Source organism: Schistocerca serialis, chromosome 4, assembly GCF_023864345.2.
Source record: "Schistocerca serialis cubense isolate TAMUIC-IGC-003099 chromosome 4, iqSchSeri2.2, whole genome shotgun sequence".
Classification (NCBI taxonomy): Eukaryota; Metazoa; Arthropoda; class Insecta; order Orthoptera; family Acrididae; genus Schistocerca; species Schistocerca serialis.
This window is the reverse complement of record NC_064641.1, coordinates 950,450,455-950,474,539: the sequence shown is the minus strand read 5'-3', so window position 1 is coordinate 950,474,539 and position 24,085 is coordinate 950,450,455. Positions and strand designations below refer to the sequence as shown.

General features: G+C 39.3%; 2 protein-coding genes across 4 annotated transcripts in view; one reads left to right on the top strand and one right to left on the bottom strand.

Moving 5' to 3' along the window:
* LOC126473607 (collagen alpha-1(XV) chain-like) overlaps positions 1 to 24,085 on the top strand; it is a 960,439-nt gene that overhangs the window by 893,223 nt on the left and 43,131 nt on the right. For all 3 annotated transcript variants that reach the window (XM_050100770.1, XM_050100771.1, XM_050100769.1), the window contains 2 exons: positions 10,409 to 10,501; positions 20,536 to 20,652. In XM_050100770.1, coding sequence (XP_049956727.1) covers positions 10,409 to 10,501; positions 20,536 to 20,652 — 210 coding nt within the window. The remainder of the gene's footprint in view (positions 1 to 10,408; positions 10,502 to 20,535; positions 20,653 to 24,085) is intronic.
* LOC126473608 (GTP-binding protein GEM-like) overlaps positions 21,412 to 24,085 on the bottom strand; it is a 460,931-nt gene continuing 458,257 nt past the window's right edge. Inside the window, exon 5 of the mRNA XM_050100775.1 lies at positions 21,412 to 21,442. The gene's annotated coding sequence lies outside the window, so the exon portion shown is untranslated. The remainder of the gene's footprint in view (positions 21,443 to 24,085) is intronic.

Below are 24,085 nucleotides of genomic sequence, written 5' to 3'. Positions count from 1 at the left end.
TGAAAGGAGTTTTGGACTTGATTGATATGGTTTTGCAGAACCATGTTGGGGAGGGCTAAGGATTGGCAGAATCTGAACAGGTGGAGGTCATTGTGGAAGGAAGCATGGCAGCCAGAGATGGGTAATTTGATGGTAAGGCCATTAGGGGGGGATTCCGTGAGTCAAGCAACAATGCAGGAACAGTCTGTGGGAGTTGGATCTGGCTAGGGATAAGGAAACTTTTCTGTATTGATGCAGATGGAAGGACCAAGGATCCTTTGTGGTGGAAAAATGTGAAAAAGTACGTCAGTAATGTAGAATTACGTACGAAAAATTTCGCAAAAATATACCCAAATGCGTGTGAAAATTCACAAAAAGGATGTAGAAGGGGGAAACAAGATGAAATCTAATGGAGTCGACAATATAAATATGTATGTATTACTGTGGGTAGCCGGTCTGAGAATGGATAAATGTGGAGAAGAGGGACGGCAGATGTGACTGGATGGTGGAATTAGTGGATGTGAACTGGGATAGAACGGAGAAAGTGTGGGCAGTGGAGAGGGGTTTGTAGGATGAGATATAAGATTGGTGTGGGAGTTAACATGCAAAAATACGGGAAGTGATGCAAGGAGAGCGATCAATTTGAAAGTACAGGATAAATTATATTGGCAGGAGTAATGTGGGACATAAGATGCTGCACCAACAATCAGTGTGGTCTTGTAGGCATTTGTCGTGCGTTGCCAAGACAGTTGATACAGTGTGGCTTCTAAGTAGAGCATGCAGTGCAGTTTGTAGGGCGACAAGAGAAACACAGGAAAGAAGAGAGATAAGGACGGACATTGAGTATAATGATGCAAAAGAAAATAGCAACAAAGGAAAACAGCACTGGGTCAGGATCAAAGAAAAATCATCAGCCAAAAATCAAACAATGGAAAATCCAAAACGGAATGTAACAATATTATGAGAAGGAAAGTTGCTACTCAACATGTAGTAGAGATGATGAGTCGCAGATAAGCACGACAAAAAGACTGTCACAAATAAAGCTTTTGGCCATTAAGTCTTCGTCAACAATACACACACACACACACACACACACACACACACACACACACACTCATGCAAATGCATCTCACACACACAACTGCAGTCTCTAGCAACTGAAACCGTACTGTGAGCAGCAGCACCAGTGCACGATGGGACTGGAGACTGGATGGAGCTAAGGAGGAGGTGGGGGAAGGGAGGGGAGATTCAGTGATGATGACATCTTTGCTATCTGGACCGAAGGTGAAGACACCCATCCACATTCCTCCAGAACCTCAAAAACCTTCTCACCCATTTGCTTCACCTGGTACTACTCAACCCAGCAAGCCACCTTCCTAAATGTTGACCTCCACCTCAACAATGGCTACATCAGTACCTCTGTCTAAATCAAACCTACTAACCACCAGCAACACCTCCACTTCGAGAGCTGCTGCCTGTTCCATACCAAGAAGTCCCTTCCTTACAGCCTAACCACCCATGGTCATCGCATCTGCAGTGACGAGCAGTTCCTCTCAAAATATACCGAGGGTCTCACTGAAGCCTTCACTGACCGTAATTACCCTCCCAACTGTGTAGAAAACAAATCTCCTGTGCCTTATCTTTCCAGTCTCCCACCATCTCTCAAAGTCCCACCATCCGGCCACACAGAAGCATTCCCTTCGTAGCTCAGTACCACTCAGGACCGCAGCATCTGAATTACATCTCTGCCAGAGTTTCAATTACCTCTAGTCGTGCCCTGAAATGAGAAATGTCATGCCCACTATCTTTCCCGCCCCTCCCTCCCCACTGTCCACCGAACCTACACAATATACTTGTCCATCCTTATACAACCCCTGCTCCCAATCCCTTAACTCGTGGCTCATACTTCTGTAATAGACCAAGATGCAAGACCTGTCCCATACATCCTCCCACCACCATCTACTCCAGTCTGGTCACTAACACCACCTATCTCATCAAAGGCAGGGCTACTTGTGAAACCAGTCATTTGGTCTACAAGCTAAGCTGCAGCCACTGTTCTGCATTCTATGTAGGCTTGACAACCATCAAGCTGTCTGTCCGCATGAATGGCCACCGACACACTGTGGCCAAGAAACAAGTGGACCACCCTGTTACTGAACACATTGCTAAACATGATATCCTTCATTTCAATTACTGCTTCACAGCCTGTACCATATGGATCCTTCCCACCAACACCAGCTTTTCTGAATGTGCAGATGGGAACATTCACTGCAATATGTCCTACATTTCTGTAATCTTCCTGGCCTCAAGCTTCATTAGTCACTATCCTCACCCATCCAGCCTCCTCCCTGTTTCCATTCCAGCACTACACAGGCGTCTTTCCACCTCTACATCCAGTCCTTTTATATCTCTCCTTTTCCACTACTTCCTCCCCCCCACCCCCTTCCTCCTCCCCACCTCTCCCCCTACCATAACCTGCTGCACTTCACTGTCTGCCACCCCCACCATACTATCCCTCCCCCTCCCCGCCCAAGCCTCTTCCTTACACCCACCCAGTCGGCAGCTTGTCCTTTCCCCCAACCCCTTAGTAGGCAATGCTTGCCTGATTGTGAGGGAGGCCAGGAGGCCATTGACCTTGATCAACTCAGGCCCTTACACTTGCCTTGTATTTTTTCCATGTCATAAGCATCGGATTAGAAATTTAAAGAAGTTCAGGCTACAGGAATAGAACTGTTCCCACTTGTAACACAACTTACACATTACATGTTATGTTCTGATATTATGTCAGATATTGTATCAAGTAGACCAGTTGAGTCCATAAGTGGATGCTCTCAATTGCATTAAGGCCTAGTTCTCATTCAAGTGAGCAAAAAATAGGCAAAGTTTGGAAATTCTATTTGAGACAATGAAAAGACATACAAGGGATCTGTTTGTGGATTATGATTGATCATACTTTGAACTTAGTTTTAGATTTTCAATTTAAAAAAATGCCGCCCATAATTATGATTTGATCAGAGGCCTGGCGTTTGAAGTATACAGACCGCATGCAGTATAGACTCTCAGGAGTTATCTGAAATTAAGAATGGATAACATCAGTTGACACTGCATTAAATTTACAGGAGCTTACATCTATCTACGATGAAATAACCTTAAATTTAATGATATGGTGCTAACTCAAACTTTGAGTTTGATTTTTGCGGGTGTGTTTAACTACTTACGGCTTTACGTAAAATATTTAACATTACCAAATCTCATATATTTTAGGTATAAGCTCCCAAGAAAATGGCGTCAAAGGTAGAATTTAATAGGTGGAACTGTTTTTATTTTATGCTCCACGCAGTTTGGAGAAACTGTTACTCAAGAAAAACCTGTTTAAAGGTTAGGAAAAACTTGTTTAAAGGTTAGGAAAAACTTGTATATGTATTGTTAGTTCAATTTGCATAAAAAAGTACATGTTATTATATATTTTTGACGTTGCTGAGCCGGCCGGAGTGGCCGTGCGGTTCTAGGCGCTACAGTCTGGAATCGAGCGACCGCTGAGGTCACAGGTTCGAATCGTGCCTCGGGTATGGGTGTGTGTGATGTCCTTAGGTTAGTTAGGTTTAATTGGTTCTAAGTTCTAGGCGACTGATGACCTCAGAAGTTAAGTCGCATAGTGCTCAGAGCCATTTTGACGTTGCTGAACACAAATCTGAAGATAGATTTTCAAAATCACTAATCTAATGTGGCGGACCAAAAATTATATTCTGACCAATTTGGACCAAAATTTGAACAAAAAAAGTGTTTTCATTAGTTGTGTCTAGTCTGCAATTCCAGGGCTGCATATCAACCCTCCTTCTATCTCGAATTGTTCGTGGATAGCAATTCCCTTTCTTCTTGCCAAGAAAATCTGATCTGGCTGAGTTGTGTTAAGCAGCCTGCACATATTATTTGTCAGCTTTTTTGGCAAATATGCTTGCATGCCTACTGCAATATAAATCATTTTGTGAACGTGCATCACAGTATGACAAGTTTTCTACCAGAGCTGGGCATCTTCGGGTGAGAGTATTCCAAGGCAGCTGTGACACTGCTTTGAACAGTAGGCTGTAGAAACTTTCATAACCCACGAATTAAAAAACCTTTTCATTCCAACTTTGCAGTCATGTATGCCTTGCAAAAAATGCAATAAAAAGAAAAGCAAGTTTTTGACCATTTTGAATGAGAACCTGGCCTTGAGAGAAGTCCTAAATGTTACAATGGGTGGAGTAATTGCGGCAAGAATATATGTGTTGAATTGTACTGACCTCCTCATAATTGCAGACATTAGATATGCTGTGTACCCCCATTTTAAAAGATTTGCTTTGTGTGTCAGTGTTTGTGCCTGAATGCTGTTGAGGGTAGAAGGTACCTCAAAAATAATGAAAATATGAAATTTCTTTTTATTGGCGATTATGATGCTTTGAAGTCGGCTTTGTGCACATATATCAGTATTTTGGACAAACTCCTTATTTAAAGGTCTCAGACTTCAATTTAAACGGCAGTTTGCAAAGTTAGACACACAAACTTGTTGCTCCGTGAGTTCTACATTTTTTTCATTCATTTGAGATTACAGTTGTTAGCTACATTGTTTCTTGTCTTGTGTTCCATTGTTTCCTGTAGAAATAATACAAAATGCGTGTTTTTTGTTTCTTAACAAAGAAATGCTAAGACTGACCTCAAAAATTTTCAAAAAGGGGTCTGGGCAACCTGGAAGAAAGAAAACAGTGAACATAAAGAAAACAATATTCGATCTGCGCATGAAATGTGTACTATTGCAGAGGGGTTAACAGCAGTCAAAAGCTTATCTGTCATTATGAACTTCCCTAACTCACTTACAAAAATTCAGAAATACAATTTTTTACTTGATGTTGCTTGCAAATCAGTGGCAGAGTAGGCTATAATAGTTGCAATGGAAGGATCTCTGAATTTAAATGACAAATGTATTGCAGGAATATATTAAGACTTGGTAATTGCAATAAAAATTTAAACTCAGTTTCCTGAAACTTCTAGTTTTTTTTGTTTTAGACTAATGTACCTTTTCTGTGAAACCGTTTATCCCAGAGCAATGAAACTCTAACACACAGTTGTCTTGTCACATGTGAATGAAGTGACTTTTTTTTAGCTTCCTAGCTATATTATAAAGGACCAGTGACCCCTTAAATTTTAAAAATATGCTGAGAAAACAGGTCATTATTAAAACATTTCTAAAACTTACAGATTCACTTTACTAGTCTTTAAATTACAGAGAGTGTAAATGTATGGGGGGAAAAATTCAGTGTGCTGCTGTTAATATTTCCTGAGGTACTTTGAAAATAATCTGTTTAACATGGTGGAGATACAAGGTACCTTCTGCTTTAAGATGTCACATTAAAGGTGGATAGTTCTTCTGATCATTTCTTCTAGTGATATCCTTGTGAAGTTGACCACATATCCACATTAGGCTGAGGTTGGTCTTCAAACTTCTCATTGATCTTAGAGAGCTATTTCATGATTTCAGCCTTTGGCTAAATGGCGGACTTCATGCTCTCTTTGTAAGAAATCGTCTCCCATCTAATTATCACTGGATTGATTCCAACCAGGCAGTAGAACTTCTCTACAGGAGTATGTTTTGGAGAGCTAGTGATGAGTCTGCACAATTAATTGAGGGTCAATCCATACGAATTGGTCCAGTGATGGTTGCTTTTAATATTTTAATTTTTTTATATGTGATTGCCCTATATTTGAGAAGTTCAAAACAGTTTTTAAAATAATTTATCTTGCACCTCTACTGGATGGTGGTCATTTTTATTTGTAGGTGTGTGACGATTTTTCAGTCTGAAGACATTAGCGAAAATTTGAATATCTCTGTGCGGGTTAAGTTACAACATTGAAATTGACATGACTGTTTTTAGAAAAGTGTCCTCCACAACATTGTCTATTACACAAAGTACCCTAAATTCAAAAATAACCAGTCAAAATGACCTCCAAAGTTTGGTATCCAAATTTTCAAAAATCCTTTTAGGCCGAAAAATAACAAAAAAAGTAATTTATGAGACGGTATTTTTTTCCTGTAGTTAGATATCATACACTACTGTCCTCATATAGAGCAAGAGCATTTACAAATGTTTCCTTAACTTTTTATGAATTTTTGAAATTGAATCATTTTTTCTATAGTTTGTGGTTAGTTATCTCAGGTGGGACTGAATATGAAAATATGATTTTTGCACAGTTTGTACACCTGTATGATAGCAATGTACTGTAAATATTTCAATATCAATATCTGACTGTGAACAAAGATATGAATTTTTGAAAATTAGGAGATAATTCACATTACTTTACAACTGATCTTATGGCTGTTGCCTATTTAAATGGTTTATTGTTTCATTGTAATAAAATTTGTGACATATATTTAGTTAACACTATCACCCAATGTTCATTCAGTTTATTTATTTTTAATAATGCAATTTTAAACAATAGGAGCATTGCCTTTGTTCTTTGGTAATAAAAATGCCCATTTATGTTTAGGTTTATTGTCAGTAAAGAAGTATATTATTGCTGTGTGTTGAATTGTAGAAGCACATTATTTCTGGGTGTGGCATTGTTGTAGTCAGTCTGTTCTGAAACCTCTGTTAGAGTGGATATACATACTTCATTGAGAGTGTAGAATGTGTTATGTGCTTTGTTCTGTGTGTAATTTGTAATTAATTTTGAGAGATTAACTGGAATGCAATAGCATGGATGAACAGTGCTCTGTTGGATAGATAACAAGTGAAGTGTGTCACAAAAAAGTTTATGGTTCTGTTTCAAAAAACTCAAAAAATGTCAATGACGTTGATGAAGTTAGACAAACTTTGTTTAAATTTCGAGTAAGTTCTTCTGTAACATCAGTGTGTGAGTATCATGAGAAGAAATATATTCTGAAATACAACCGCATTTTTGGAAGAAAGTGGTGTGATTCACTTAAAGTTCATAAAAAGCCTATTGCTAAAGGTTTGAGGGAAATAAAATGTGAACATTTGTCCTTGTCATGTGAGAGTGAAACAACTTCCCAAGTGAACCAGAATGTGATTCTTGGAAATTCCCTGTGCCCAAATTGTTACTCAAAAATATTTGTTGTTAATCCAGAAGCAGAATCATGTAACCTTGTTAATGACATTTATATTCCTAATGAGGAAGCTGTTAGCATATTGGATTTTGCTTGTTCTAAGTTATACGTTTCTCCTGCTTAGAAAATAATAAAATTAAGTAGCAGAAAAAGAAAAGCAGCTATTGAAAATAAGGTACAACAAATTTCAGACAAAATTAGAAAAGACTTGGAATCATGCTTTAATAATACAGGTACCAACATTATTTCTAAAGAAAAAGAAAACCAACCACCAGCGTCATCTGCAACTGAATATTTGAGCTTAATAGAGAAATTAAAAATTAAATGTTCAGTGACATCTAAAGAGGAAAAAGTTAAAACTTTAAGTTTGCTCCCTGAATCATGGTCAAGACAAAAAATAGTTCATGAATTCAACGTTTCTCATGATTTGGTTAAACTAACACAAATATCTGTGAAAGAACAAGGCATTCTTGCAGCTTTAGGAAAGAAGAAAGGAGGAAGTATAAGTGAAAAAACAATTAAAAGGATCCAGCAGTTTTTCGAAGATGATGAAAACAGTAGAGTGTGCCCAGGTTCCAAAGACAGCAAAAGAGTTGTTATAAATGAAGTGAAAGTAACAAAGCAGAAACGACTAGTACTGTCAAATTTAAATGAACTTTATGTAGCTTTCAAAAATTCTCATCCTGAATGCAAAATAGGAAGGTCAAAATTTTGTGAACTCCATCCTAAGTGGGGTATTTTGGCTGGATTCGCAGGGACACACTCCATAAGTGTTTGTCTGTATCACCAAAATGTCAAACTGATGATTGTAGGTGCAAAACTCAGTGATCTTAACTACAATGAGTTACAAAGTTTAATGATCTGTGACACTAACAGTTATGACTGCATGATGAGTCTGTGTAATAAATGCCCTGGTAAGGAAACCGTTCTTGAATTGTTTCACAAATATGATGAGGAAATGCCAGACAGTATTACCTTCAAACAGTGGGTCACAACTGACAGGGCATAAATGATAACAGTGGTTAAAACTCAGGAAGAGTACTTGGAATCTTTAATTGATAACTTACAAAAACTCAAAAGTCACCACTATGTTTCCAAAATCCAAAGGAAGTTTTTGAAGGACATAAAAGCACAACTTCATGAGCCTGAATGCATAGTGCTAGCTGATTTTGCAGAAAATTTTACATTTCTGATTCAGGATGCAATACAAGTGTACCACTGGGTCAATGACCAGGCAACAGTAAATCCTTTTATTCTCAACATTAAAAATGAGAAAGATGAAGTTTGGAGTTCTTCAATTTGCATTCTAAGCAACTTCTTGGAGCACAACACTTTGGCTGTACATGTGTTTCAAAAGTATGTAATAAATTACGTAAAAGATAATTTTCCCAAGGTTAAGAAGCTGATACACTTTTCAGGTGGAAGTGGTAGTCAGTATAAGAACAAAACGAATTTTTCAAATCTTTGCAACCACAAAGTAGACTTTGGGTTGGCAGCTGAATGGCACTTTTTTGCATCTTGCCATGGTAAAAATGCATGTGATGGAGTAGGAGGTACAACAAAATGTGAAGTAAGCAAAGCCAGCCTACAAAGACCAACCAAAGACCAAATTCTCACAGTACATGACATGTATGTCTTTTGCAAGGATAATATGAAAGCAGAGACAGCAAAGGACTTGGAACAGCAGTTGAAAGGGAATGGACAGTGTCTTTAAAGGAGGATATAAGATGAGCATCAACAAAAGCAAAATGAGAATAATGGAATGTAGTCGAATTAAGTCGGGTGATGCTGTGGGAATTAGATTAGGAAATGAGACACTTAAAGTAGTAAAGGAGTTTTGCTGTTTGGGGAGCAAAATAACTGATGATGTCGAAGTAGAGAGGATATAAAATGTAGACTGGCAATGGCTAGGATAGCGTTTCTGAAGAAGAGAAATTTGTTAACATCGAGCATAGATTTAAGTGTCAGGAAGTCGTTTCTGAAAGTATTTGTGTGGAGTGTAGCCATGTATGGAAGTGAAACATGGGTGATAAACAGTTTAGACAAGAAGAGAATAGAAGCTTTCAAAATGTGGTGCTACAGAAGAATGCTGAAGATTAGATGGGTAGATTACATAACTAATGAGGAGGTATTGAATAGAATTGGGGAGGAGTTCGTGGCACAACTTGACTAGAAGAAGGGATCGGTTGGTAGGACATGTTCTGAGGCATCAAACGATCACCAATTTAGTACTGGAGGGCAGCATGGAGGGTAAAAATCATAGAGGGAGACCAAGAGATGAATACACTAAGCAGATTCAGAAGGATGTAGGCTGCAGTAGGTACTGGGAGATGAAGAATCTTGCACAGGATAGAGTAGCATGGAGAGCTGCATCAAACCAGTCTCTGGACTGAAAACCACAACAACAACAACAACAACAACAACAATATGAAAGGCATTACCTATTTTCTGATCAAGAAAGTAGAAGTGTACTTGCTCTATTGAGGCTAATAGTGTATGATATCTAAGTATAGGAAAAAAAAATAGACTCTCATGAATCACTCCTTGCTTGGTGTTTTTGGGCCTAAAAAGTGGATTTTTGAAAATTTGGATACCAAACTTTGGAGGTCATTTTGACTGGTTATTTTTGAATTTAGGGTATTTTGCGTAATAGACAATGTTGTAGAGGACACTTTTCTAAAAACAAACATGTCAATTGCAATGTTGTAACTTAACCCAGTGTAGAGAGATTCATATTTTTGCTAACGTCTCTAAACTGAAACATCGTCGTGCACTTACAACGAAAATGGCCACCATTCAGTAAAGGTGAAAGGTAAAATTTTTTTAAAAGCTGGTAATCACATATAAAAAATTAAAATATTTAAAAATGGTCAGGCAACTTAATTTTTATTAGACCACTTCATTTGTATTGACCCTTAAGTGTGATCTCAGCTTGATTAGCATAGGGATATTTGTGCTAGATGGCAGAGCCATCTTCACCAGTGGAATAGCAAACTGCTAGTGCTTTTGTTTTTTCCACTTGTGGTTTTTTTCCTACAATTTTGTAAACATTATTGTTTCTCTCGCTGACTTTGTAAACATTAAATAACTTTGCACTGAAAGTACTAGGTGTTTCACAAGTGTGTTAAGGAAATATTCACAACTGATTCATGTGAAGCTGATGTTTCTCAAGACGAAAATAAATCTTTAAAACAGCTGAAAAATCATTCATATAAGAAAATTTATATAATAATTTAACAATTTTTAAGTGGAATTATCATTGCATAAGCATAATATCATGATAAGTTGTGTATTCTGTTTGTCTCACTGTTGGTATTTTATTTTTAGATGTCTGCTGCAAGTCCAGTTGGCACACTAGCTTACATTATTGATGAAGAGGCATTATTAGTCCGTGTCAACAGCGGATGGCAGTATATAGCAGTAAGTGCAATGTTTTAGGATATAGTCAACAATATTTATCCTTTGAGTTACATTCTTCGCATATTGAAAGAACAGTTGTAAGGGTCAGGAGGCTGTGACCCTTACAGGTGCTGGATGGAGTGCTGGGGGCCTATCAGGTGCTGTGGGTGCTATTGAGACAGTATTAGCAAATTATACATTGTGATTCTTGAGTTTATCCCGGCATATTTGATAATCAAAATATTCACGGGTGTACTGCCGGTCTATAGTGTCCAACGCGCACAATATTTCGGCGATCATACATGTCGCCATCATGAGGTGAACTGACGGACTGAGCTCCTGTGAACGTGCCGGCACGGTGATCCGTACGCATCCACCCCAAAGTTCACTCCGGTCGCAGAAATTGTTAGTGTCGTTGAACAGGTTGCAGTTCAACTTCCGCCAGAATCAGCTGAGGAAATACGTCGTGAAACTTGTTGTGCGTTGACGAAATCCAAGCCGATGAAGTCAAATATCAGCAGTAAAGAGAGGGCGGCCATTCGTGATCTGAGAGAGTGCTCTGAAATTGTTGTCTTACCGGCTTACAAAGGCAATGCTACAGTTGTTGTCTCCCATAAGGACTACACTGATAAGATGCAGAGCCTGCTAAATGATGATTGCTACCGGAAGATCAGTGTTGACCCTACAAAGAAGGTGGAGAATAAGATGAGGTCACTTCTCAAGGACGCAGATTTACCGGAGGGTGACGCTAAGAAATTGTTACCCAAAGGTCCGGTACCGCCTAGACCATATGGACTCCCGAGGGTTCACGAAGAGGGGGTACCATTACGCCCCATTGTCAGCAACATCATGGCACCTACATATTTGTTGGCCAAATACCTGACGGGAATATTAAGTCCTTATGTGGGTAAATGCCCTCATCACATCCATAATTCTGTGGATTTTGTTAAACGCCTTGATAGCTTCAGGTTGGATGAGTCAGATATCATAGTGAGTTTTGATGTCGTTTCCTTGTTTACGAGGGTACCCCTGCGAGAGTCACTAGAATTGATTAGTCAGAAGTTTGACGAGAAGACAACTGAACTTTTTAGGCATGTCTTGACTTCCACGTATTTTTTTTTAAATGGAGAATACTACGAACAAACGGAGGGAGTCACCATGGGTAGCCCACTCTCACCGGTGGTAGCGAATTTGTACATGGAGAGCTTCGAGGAGGAAGCCCTGTCATCATCCGAATGGAAACCTACTTGCTTTTTCCGTTACATGGACGACACGTTCGTCATCTGGCCACATGGTATGGTTAAACTCCTTGACTTCCTTACACATCTAAACTCCATACACCCCAACATCAAATTCACTATGGAGACTGAAACAGAGGGTAAATTCCCTTTCCTTGACATCTTGGTCAAGAGAAGGGCTGACGGCACCCTAGGTCATGGTGTGTATCAGAAGATAACGCACACTGATCTGTATTTGCATGCAGACAGCTGCCACCACCCGTCACAGACGAATGGGATACTTAAAACTCTAGTACATAGGGCGTGCACTATCTCTGACGCAGAGAGTCTACCCCAGGAATTGGAACATCTGAGAACTGTATTTCGAAAAAATGGGTACTCAGAGTGGCAGATTCAACGTGCTCTCCACCCAACCACTACATCACAACCTGTGCAGATGGATGAAATCACGAGGGAGGAGGTAGGCACTGCGTTTATTCCATACACAGGTGCACTTTCGGGGAAAATCGCCCGCATTCTGAAGAAACACGGGTCAGAACTGTGTTTTGTCCTCCGAATAAAACTCGTGCACTGGTGGGGAGCGCCAAAGATGACCTCGGTTTGAGGAAGGCCGGCATGTACCAGATTCCATGTCAATGCGGCAAGTTGTATATTGGTCAGACGATGCGTACCGTCGAGGATCAATGCCGTGAACACCAGAGGCACACTCGACTGATGTATCCGAGCAAGTCGGCGGTCGCTGAACATTGTTTGTCGGAAAATCATGCTATGGAGTATGAACTCACGAGGATTATGGTACAGATGTCGAGATACTGGGACAGCGTTGTTAGAGAGGCCATCAAAATTCGCACCAATGACGACCTCATAAACCATGACTGTGGCTATAATCTTAGCAAGGCTTGGGAACCAGCGATTGGGTTAATCAAGAGTAAATCGAGCAAACATATAATTGTGACGACCACGGCGGACAGAGCCATCACTCCGACATCATCTCAGACGCCGTCGCAATCTGTTCCACCGGGCGACAGTGGTGCAGGGCGCAGACAGCGGAGGGAGCGCGCCGTGGGCGGAGGGTATTTAAATCGGCCGCCGCCGCGACCAAACCCAGTTCCCTCTGAGCAGCCATAGCGTACGGATCTCCGTGCCAACACGTTCACAGGAGCTCAGTCTGTCGGTTCACCTGATGATGGCGACATGTATGATCGCCGAAATATTGTGCCCGTTGGACACTATAGACCGGCAGTACACCCGTGGATATTTTGATTAAATTATACATTTATTAACTTTAGTTTACAATTGAATTGCCTCCTCCTCCTCCTCCTCTGCAGCAGCAGCAGCAGAGAGGAGGGCTGGAGATGCAGTAAGCAGCGTGGAATGCGCTGATGCGCACAGCTCAGCAGTGTTTCGAAGCCGCTCACATAGCATGAGCGGCACCGTGCAGGGTAGCTGGCAGCAGGCATCGCTCATCTGGTTATGATGCCTAATAGCTCGACAACACTTTTGACTATAATTTTGATGATGAATAGGTCCACAGTCTTTGTGGAATTTTTAAATGGAATCATTCCACTTTTGGCTGTTAAAACGTTATTTGTTGTGATTACAGTTTCGACATGTGATCATTTCCAAGCATTGTGGAATGTTGTAAACTACTCAGTAATATAAAGCTTTGACATGCTTTGCAAGAACAGAGGCATGTGGTCTTGTGTTGTGAATTTATCTGCTGTTCCGTACACTAAATGCATTATTTCAGCAGCTTTCTAACATGTGTAGTACAGTTGTGAATTTATCTGCTTTTCCATACACTAAATGCATTATTTCACCACTTTCTAACATGTGTATCAAATGGATCAGCAGATAAATTTACAATACCACATACTACTGAGCTTGCACAGTGTGTCACAGCTTTATATTATTGAGTGGGTTGGAACATCTGACAATGTTTGAAAATGACCAATGAAATTGCAGTCATAATAAATAATGTTTTAACTGCATGAAGTAGAATGACTTCATTTGAAAACTTTCAACTTTGGCTCAGTCGTGGACATCGTAGGGGGTGCTCCCAGCAGCCATACGTAAGATGACGACGGTAGTGCAGCCTCTCCACCAGAGGAAGACCACAGATGAAAGGGATGGACGGTGGCTGCAGAGATGAGTACAAACAAACAGACAGGCAACTGTTGAGCAACTGACTGCACAGATGAACTGAGGGGCTACCAACAATGTCTTCTGATTGAACACTGGTGGGTGTGGGATCCTGCATCAGGTGCCTGGTTCATTCTGGCTGCTCTTCATTGACCCCGAAGGCTGTAATTTGCATGCCAGTACCACAGCTGAATATCCATTGTGTGACAACATTTTATGCTCCATGGGATGGATCCTCATGGGCATGTACTGTATGAAATGTCTGAAAGGAAACACCCAGTCACAAAAAGGAAAAAAACTATCAGTTCTTTGTCGCAACAGTGCAACAAGCGAGTAATGAAAGGTATCTTATGCATAAAGTGCAGTTTCTGACTGCACGAAAAGTGCACAAAAGTAAGTCTAAAACTCATAAACGACGATTCTCCGTGGACGTGCCCCGTATGTTTACAAAGTGAAACAACCCACCTAGAAAATATGATCAAATCAAAGGACGAAATAATCAGACTGCTGCAAAGTGATATTAAATCGCTTAGAAGTGAAATTGTGTCTCTTAAGGAAGCAAATGCAAAGTTACAAAGTGATTTGGCACCCTGTATTTGTGGGAATCCAGTACCAAACACGGAAAAAAAACTGCAAAAATTCTAGTGTGCCATCTATGAATCCTGTGCCTAGTGTGGAAAGGAACAGTGAAAATTATCATGGGAAAAAGACAATTGAAAAAGACGCAGGGTTTTTAAACTGTGGAAAATCTGTAAGTAAATACAGCTGGAAAACAGTGACATATAATAAAAGGGTGAAACGTGAAATTGCTTCACAAAAGCAGAGTAACAAAAATGAGATTCTTTGTTATTGGCAATTCTATACTAAAAAATGTAGTCTCACCAAACTGTGAAATCGATGTTCGCCCTGGTATCTGACCTCATCAGCTCAACAAACATTTTTAAAAATCTCTTAAGTGGAAAACAGTCTACAACTAAAAATGGAAACGATCCAAAGACCAATTATGAATGTGTTTTTATTCATTCTGGGACGAATTCAATACGAAGCAGCAGTCAGGAAGAAATTGTAAGTGAGACAAGAAACATTATTCTTTCAGCCAAATCATTGTACACAAACTCAAGACTGGTTATAAGTGAAATTCTGCACAGAAGGTCAGTAAGCAACATAAACAGTGCTATCAGGGAACAGTGCGATGAACTCACGCAATATTCGTTGACCCCAACAAATTTTTAAGTGACAAATACTTGGGAAAGGATGGCGTGCATTTAAACAGACAATGGCTCATTTCAGTAAAATGGTTACAGACATCTGTAAAATCATTAAGAACAAGGGAAACTGATACCGTGTGGAGGGGGTGAAAATTCAAAAGTAAAAATTGAAAATAAAAAATATCTTCCAGGCATAAATTCCAGTATAAATATAAGTACTAAGGATGGTAAGTTTCAGAACTCGTGTTTAACTTCAAACCTGACGGTATTTCATCAAAATGTACAATCGCTATCCAACAAAGTAAACGAATTTCAAATTTTGTTAGAAAACGACATGAGAAACATCTCTGTAGTATGTTTTACTGAACATTGACTTGACAAAGAGAAACTTCATATACTATGCATTCCAGATTTTGTATTGAATAGTTATTTTTGTTGGAAGTTGTATAAACAATAGCATAAATTTTAAATGTATGCCATATGTAGAAAAATTATCCATAGAGGAAGATATTGAGGTAAATGAAATTGAAATCACGGACGAAAAAATTGCTATAATTTGTCTATACAGGCCGCCAACTGGCAATATTAACATCATGTTAAAGAACCTTGAAAATATCTTACACAAGACTACACAAAAAATAGAAAACTAATTATATGTGGGGATTTCAACATTGACTTTGCAAGTGAGTCCAATCAAAAAACTGCTTTACTGAACCTCTTAGCAACTTTCAATTTAAAGGTTGCTGTAGAAACGCCAACACACATCACAAAAACCTCAGCCACAATCCTTGATCAAATATTTACAAATGTGCACTTGAAACATACAACACAAAACCACAATACAGGCTTTGGGGACCACACAGCCTAAGAAATTAGTATAAGATTAGGAAAACCATTTAGTTCAACTGTATGTCTAACTACTACATCTAGGAAGTATAATGACCAGAATATACAACATTTCCTTAACTATCTGTGTAAAGAAACTTGGGAAGACATCTATGAATGTAAAAGTACAAATGATAAGCTCAACAAATTCCTAAATAGTTTTAGCTATTATTTTGAACTTTGCTTTCCAGACAGTCACAAAAAAGGATCTGAAAATAACATGGGTCACAACAGGGATACAAATATCTGTGAAGAAAAAGAGATTACTTCATGAAATATCTAGACAGCACAACACATCCCCAGAATTTGATTCCTATTTTAAGAATTACAAAAAGATTTTAACAAAAGTCATAAAATCAGCAAAAAGAATGGCAAATAGTTCCTTCATAGCAAATGCACAAAATAAAATGAAAGCCATATGGAACATTGTAAGTCATGAAACAGAAGTAAAACGGAGAGAGTACCAAAATATCAAACTGAACGAAAACACTTCTGTAATATCTGATCCCCAGCATATAGAAAATAATTTTAACTCATATTTCTCTGAGGCAGCTGAGACTCTGGTGAAGCAAAACTTTCAATATGCTGTCACTGCAAATCAGATTAAAACTATCCCTAATAACGAGTCTCTCTTCCTATACCCAACAGATGAACAGGAAATGCTAAAAACAATAGGGGAGCTAAAATCAGAATTTTCCTCTGGCACTGACAACATACCAGAAAATATCATTAAAAAATTTGCACCCTTAGTAGTTAGGCCCATGGTAGACATATGCAATAGTTCACTTTCTCAGGGAATCTTCCCAGAAAGGTTAAAAATAGCTAAAGTGAAGCCATTGTACAAAAAGGGTGAAAAAACACATACAACAAATTATAGGCCAGTCTCTCTACTATCTGTTTTTTCTAAAATAATTGAAAAAATCTTTTATAAAAGACTCGTAGATTTCATTGAAAAAAATAAACTTTTCTCAGCTACACAGCATGGTTTCTGAAAATGTAATTCCACTGAGACAGCTATTATTGATTTCTTAAATCAAGCTTTAAATGCATTAGATAAAAAAGCACACAAAGCAGCAATATTCCTAGATCTTTCAAAAGCATTTGACATCATTAACCATGGTCTATTGCTTAGAAAGCTAGAAAATGTTGGTGTCAGAGGCCCAGCCTATGAGTGGGTAAAGTCATATCTACAAAACAGACACCAAATAGTTGAAGTCTTGTACAAAGAAGGAAAAATTTAACTTACTATCAATCAGAAAAACAGTGTGTTAAATACGATGTGCCGCAGGGTTCCATACTGGGACCAATCTTGTTCTTGCTGTTTGTAAATGACCTGGAACCACCCAGCCCTAACTGTACGTACATTAAATATGCCAATGATACAAATATACTTATCAAAGGAAAGACCCCAGAAGAGCTCCAAAATGAAATAAAAAAGAGCACTTCACATGTATCAGAATGGTTCGCAATGAATAACTTAATAATAAACACACATAAAACAAACACTATGCATCTACACACCATGCAGAATAAACAGCTTTTAACTGCAACCATAGAACTGTTAGGCAAAAGACTTGAAATCGTAAATAGCACCAAATTTTTGGGAGTTTGGATCGAAGATGACCTAAGACGGCAGAAACACACACAACACCTATGTAGCAAATTAAATACCATTTGTTATATTATAAAAATTCTTGCTGGATGCACATCAATGCAAGCCATAAAAAATGTGTACTATGCCCAAGCAGAATCACTACTAAGATATGGTTTAATTTCCTGGGGAAATTCACCACCCAGACAAAGCTGTTTTATTGCACAAAAAAGAATTATAAGAGCCATGGAAGGCTCAGCACCTCGATCTTCATGCAAACCATCATTTAAAAAGCTTCATATTCTTCCATTACCATGCCTATACAGGGTGTTACAAAAAGGAACTGACAAACTTTCAGGAAACATTCCTCACACACAAATAAAGAAAAGATGTTATGTGGACATGTGTCCGGAAACGCTTAATTTCCATGTTAGAGCTCATTTTAGTTTCGTCAGCATGTTCTTCCACCTACGCTCGATGGAGGACGTTATCATGATTTCATACGGGATACTCTACCTGTGCTGCTAGAACATGTGCCTTTACAAGTATGACACAACATGTGGTTGATGCAACAACAGATTCGGTGACCGATGGATTGGTAGAGGCGGACCAATTCCATGGCCTCCACGCTCTCCTGACCTCAACACTTTTGATTTTCATTTATGGGGGCATTTGAAAGCTCTTGTCTACAAAACCCCGGTACCAAATGTAGAGACTCCTCGTGTTCGTATTGTGGATGGCTGTGATACAATACGCCATTCTCCAGGGCTGCATCAGTGCATCAGGGATTCCATCCGACACACCAGAAAATCAAGCAAAACAAACACAATAATTCCATGATATTCACAACTAAATGGACAACCCCCCCACCCCTCTCCCCCCATCGGACAGAATGGGTTTTCACTGACTGTGTGTAGTGTTATTCATATGAAAGTGTGCAGAAGTTTTCTAAGTGTTTGCCAGTTGTGTAACTGAGATAGGACTTGGGTACTAGCCCATTATTTAGGTATTGGTATGTGAGAAAACTAAAAACCACATCCAGGCTGGCCAGCTTACAACCCTCATCATTAATTTACCAGGCAAATTCGATCCAGGTCCAGTGCACCTCCTCCCTCCCCCCCCCCCCCCCCCTCCCAAATCTCCCTACCTGAAGCAGCACTTTACATACGGAGCTATCTGGGCAGGTGATGGCAAAACTTTATCAGGCTTTGCGAATCTTTACATTGTGGACTTGAAGCTGTAAACAGATCTAAATTAAAAAATGGAATTTTTCAAGTTAGATCACAGTGAACAAAAGATAACAACAAGGCTATAGTGCACTTTATAAGAAAATATGGGCATTTTAAACAGCCCAGACAATAGCTGGATTCAGGTGATATTAACGTAAAAGGCTGCCTTTTGAAAGGGAATTTTGCAGTGTTCTTTTGAGTCCAATAGCGTTTTCCAGTCAAGGCCATTTCTTTATTAACACTGACTACAGTGAAAGATAGTGGCTTACATCTGGATGCTTCAGTTATTTCCTTTTAATCATCAGGTGTTCCCATCAGTGTCTTTGTATTCCATAATGCACCACCAATGGCCACACCCAGAAAATGTAATTTTGATCTTCCTCAGGCTATTAATTTGATTGAGAGATACATCATGAATGAAGCAGAAGATGGCGAAGTTTTTATTTCGACCACCAGTGTACATCACTTCATTTTCACCCATTTTTATAGTGCATTCAGGATAACAAAATAATAATTTGCCTATTGCAAGAACATTGATATTGAATGAATACATTGAAAGCTGTGCTTAAAGTTACCTTCTTGTTGTTTACCCTCACCTCCAATTTACTGGGGGGGGGGGGACTACATTGAATTTTTGACTTACCTGTTTCTTGCCCCTTACAGGAAAACTTTGAGAGTAAGTATGTCTGGACACACTTGGCTTCTTTTCTGGTTTTAGTGTCTCAACACATGCATCTAGTCAGTCTGAATTGACCTGTACCAGTAATGCAGTTTCAAAAAAAGTTACTTACCTTGTTTTTTGTCCTGACCTTTACTGTGCAAGTGCCCCCCCCCCTCCACACACACACACACACACACACACACACACTACAGATGAATAAAATTGTTGCTGCTACCACTACTGCTGCTGCCGCCGCCACCACCACCACTACTACTACTAGTACTTCCATGTGTGTGTTCATCCAGCACATTGTTGCTGTACAGGGGTTATGTCTGCAAACTGTAGCTCAAGAAAGGATTTAGTTGAAAGCTAAAGAAGTTCTCACTATATTTTTGTGTGTGACTGTTGACAACTCGACACTTATACTATTTTGTGTGTGACTGTTGACAACTCGACACTTATACTATTTTGTGTGTTGTTTCCTCTACTACTAAATTATTTGTATTCTGCCAGAACTTTCCATAGTATATTTAGAATTCACACCCTCTTTTCTAAGGTTTGTGGTTTCAATAACAACCTGTACTACTGACGTGGATACATGTAAAATAGCCTACTATGGTTATTTTCAATCAATTATGATATGGTATTGTTTACTTGGGGAACTCAAGTAACATATTACTTATACTGAAACTACAGAAAAAATATGGACATGTATGTTGCACATCCAAGGAAGTCATGCTACTCATTATTTAAAAGCCTGCAACTGTTAACTATACACTTCCTGTTTGTCTGTGAAATTGTCATCTTTCTACACATCACAGTAACAGAACATTGATTACAAAATACGGATCCTATAGGAGATTTTTCATGTTAAATTCTATGACTATTAAAAAAAAAAAAAAAAAAGGCAGTTGGATGCACCGTATAAATTACTGAGAAAAGTACTATAGGAAAAGTTTATTATGAGAGCCTTTGGTTGAGTAATTAACTTTTTGCACTCCTCCCAATGCAAAAAATTAGTATAACCTAACAATTGGTTACTAAATGTTTCAGTATGCAGTGAAATAAATAAAATACAAAAATTAATTTTGTCTGTTTCAGTTGGGATCACTGCTTCCTATTACAACACAACCTCCCCCAACCACAACTGTGCAACCAGTGAAACCACCATTTGAATCATCAAACCTAATCAATACAAAACCTGTTGATGGGCCAAGTGTAAGTAAACTTTAGTTTATTTATAATTGTTCGATATTTTGTTTCATATTTTAACTAATAACTAAACAAACTTTTTTTGTGTGCATGCAATACAGTGGTTTCCTCGGATGGTAAGTACTTTATTGTTCAAGTGCCGTTATGGTTCCACATTTTATCAGACACATACATGAGATCAGTTCACATACTTGGTTAAATATAAGGGTCAATAAAAAGTTTCATTTGAGGGTGTTGCTGCAGTATACATGCAATGTAGCATGACTGATGTGTGTATATAAGTACCGATATATAGGCAAAGAATTAGTGTAGCATTTGTGTCTTTTTGATGGGCATGCAGTAAATGTGGACACATCAGCTATGGTGATGTTATTACCAGATGCATCCAAACAGGACCAACATGCTGTTATTCTTTCCTTGGCTGCCAAAGGACAAACACTAGTAGCCAATCATTGAAGAATGAGGAACATGTATGGAGTAGTGATGTCTTCCATCATCCCCTCATCCTATTTACTGGAAAGGTGATGATCACCTGTTCTTTGATTACTGGGACTCATTGCTTATTGATTTCAAGAAACCTGGTGTCTCCATCACTGGGGAACATTACCCATTCATTCACATACCTTTGCTCCTATAGAAAAGGTCTTGAAGGGTGAATGATTCCAAAGGTGTGCAGCAACAGACTTTTTCACACAGCAGGACTAGTTTTTTTTACCAAACCTGCTGCATTGTTGGAATGATTACCTCAATACACACAGTAGTTTTGCCGGATTGGCATATTCTGGACCATATGGACCTTGAACATAAACTTTTTGATCACCCCTCATATAAATAAATTTTTCTGACAGAGTTATTGGCCAGTACTCACCTTCAAGGTGTGAAATAGGTGGTACAGCTGAGAGACACACATAAGTGACACACTGACCTATCCTTCAGAACTAATAGTTTCTTTCTTGGGGAGAAGAGAGGGATGTGGGGAATGGGAGGGGGGGGGGGGGGGGGGTAAAAAGTAAGAAAAGCCCATGCAGATGCCAGGAGAATGGGGGCCCACTAGTAGTGAGGACTAGAATAGACAAAGGTAAAGGAGGTGGTAAAAGAGGGAGTAGTTAAGAGTTGCTACATTAGCAAGCATTGTACCAGCTTCCATACAGAGGTGACAAACATAAAGAGAAGAAAAGCTGCAGTGTGGGAAAGAGAAATGAACAATGAACATTATTCAGATGTGAAAGATAAACCCCCAGTCTCTCTCTGTCTCTCTCTCTCTCTCTCTCTCTCTCTCTCTCTCTCTCTCTCTCTCTCTCTCTCTCACGCACGCACGCATGCACACACACAGACACACACGCACACACACACACACACACACACACACACACACACACACACACACACACACACAGTATGTTTGCAGGCATGTCACATTGGCCTCCCACTGACGCACCAGTTTCCACAAATAAATTGCCTCTGGATTTGTCTGGCAGTTCTTGCTATTCCATGTGGGAAAAATATATAAAAACAAAGATGATGTAACTTACCAAATGAGAAAGCATTGGTATGTTGATGGAAACAAAAAAAAAAACACAACACACAAATTTCAAGCTTTTGCAACCCCTGGTTGCTTCATCAGGAAAGAGGGATGGAGAGGGTAAGACAAAAGGATATGGGTTTTAAGGGAGAGGGTAAGGAGTCATTCCAATCCTGGGAGTGGAAAGACTTACCTTAGGGGGAAAAAAGGACAGGTATACATTCGCGCGAACGCGACCGCGCGCGCGCCCACACACACACACACACACACACACACACACACACACACACACGCATCCATCTGCACATATACTGGCACAGGCAGACATATGTAAAAGCAAAGAGGTTGGGCAGAGATGTCAGTCGAGGTGGAAGTACAGAGGCAAAGATACTATTGAATGACAGGTAAGGTACGAGCGGCGGCAACTTGAAATTAGCGGAGGTTGAGGTCTTGTGGGTAACGGGAAGAGAGAATATATTGAAGGGCAAGTTCCCATCTCCTATCAGAACTCCGGCCATTGCAAAAGGGGTAGCCCCAGCACATGGTCCATCGGCCGTATAGCTGGGAATTCCGCTGTGACGAGGACTGTGCTTTGTGTCGATGAAGGAGTGCCAAAGATGGCGAACTTTGTGAATCCTTAATGGCGGACATTTCACAGTTCATATAGAAATTAATAGTAGCCATATGTATCATAATACCTCAAAGAGAAACATGTACATTACTACACTGATGGAGTAATCAGATTTTCGATATATTTATTAGTTTAAAGTTTAGTATCTGATGGTAAATTATACAAGTAACACCCAGCAACGAATTTCCAAAATTTAAACACTTCATCCGATTTTGTCGATCGACGTGTCTTTAGAAAGCTATTAGTGCAAACCTAAATTGATACAATAAATTACAGGCATGTAAGTGGAATAGTACTTGAGTTATTGGAGATCAAAGTGGCCAATTACTATCGAATGTGTCAGGCCATAAGTGCCCCACAGTTTCATGAAAAAAACAGAAGCAGCATGCTTATAAATATATTTATTCATCTATGTCAGGGGTCTCCAAACTACAGCCCGCGGGCCGAAACCAGTCCGCGAGGGCCAGCAAACCAGCCCGCCTTAAAGGTGGCCCGACATCCCCAGTATCCGGCCCGCCAAATATTTGAAGTGGTACCTATACTGCCAACAGTTGAGTTTCGAGGCCTATCGTGACCAATACACCACGACATTGGCTCTGCTACTTGCTACAAGACTACATAACTAAACTTATTGTTGCGCTGCTTGAAATAACAATGCGTTGACATACTCTACCTCTGTTACGTCTTGCAGTAACAGTGTTGCTAACAATGATTTTGAGATTTCGTTAACTTTGCAGGACGCTTTCGTGAAGAATATGCAGTGACATACTTTTTTGTCGGTGAAATTCGCCAGAATAAAATATGCCAGAATTTTGGTCAGATATGTCCACCAATCAAAATTATGTAATTAAAGAAAAATCATAGTTTGTTTCAGTGATAGCTATTCCCACAACCTTAGATTTTTGCTATTTCATCTTTCCTTTAGCCTTACATTACGGTGATCGTGGAATGCTAGGGTTCTTTAATCCCACTAGGAAGATCTTGGCCCTTATGACTTCGTGGAGGAGTCAATGTGGTCCGCGGACTAAAAAGTTTGGAGACCCCTGATCTATGTCTTTGTTTATATCCGATATACGGTATACTGTTTATGAAGAAATTGGCTAAATATTTACTGTGTTTTTAGAAAGCACAGAGACATTAGGCTCCTGGCCTACCTTGTGCTTCTTTTCTTTTGATATATGTTTTTTAATTGTTTATGTATTTAATAATGTGTGTTAGAGCGTGTTTGTGGTCCAGCCATAGGAATATTTATTTAATTTCAAGTTATTTAAATGTAAATACAGTAC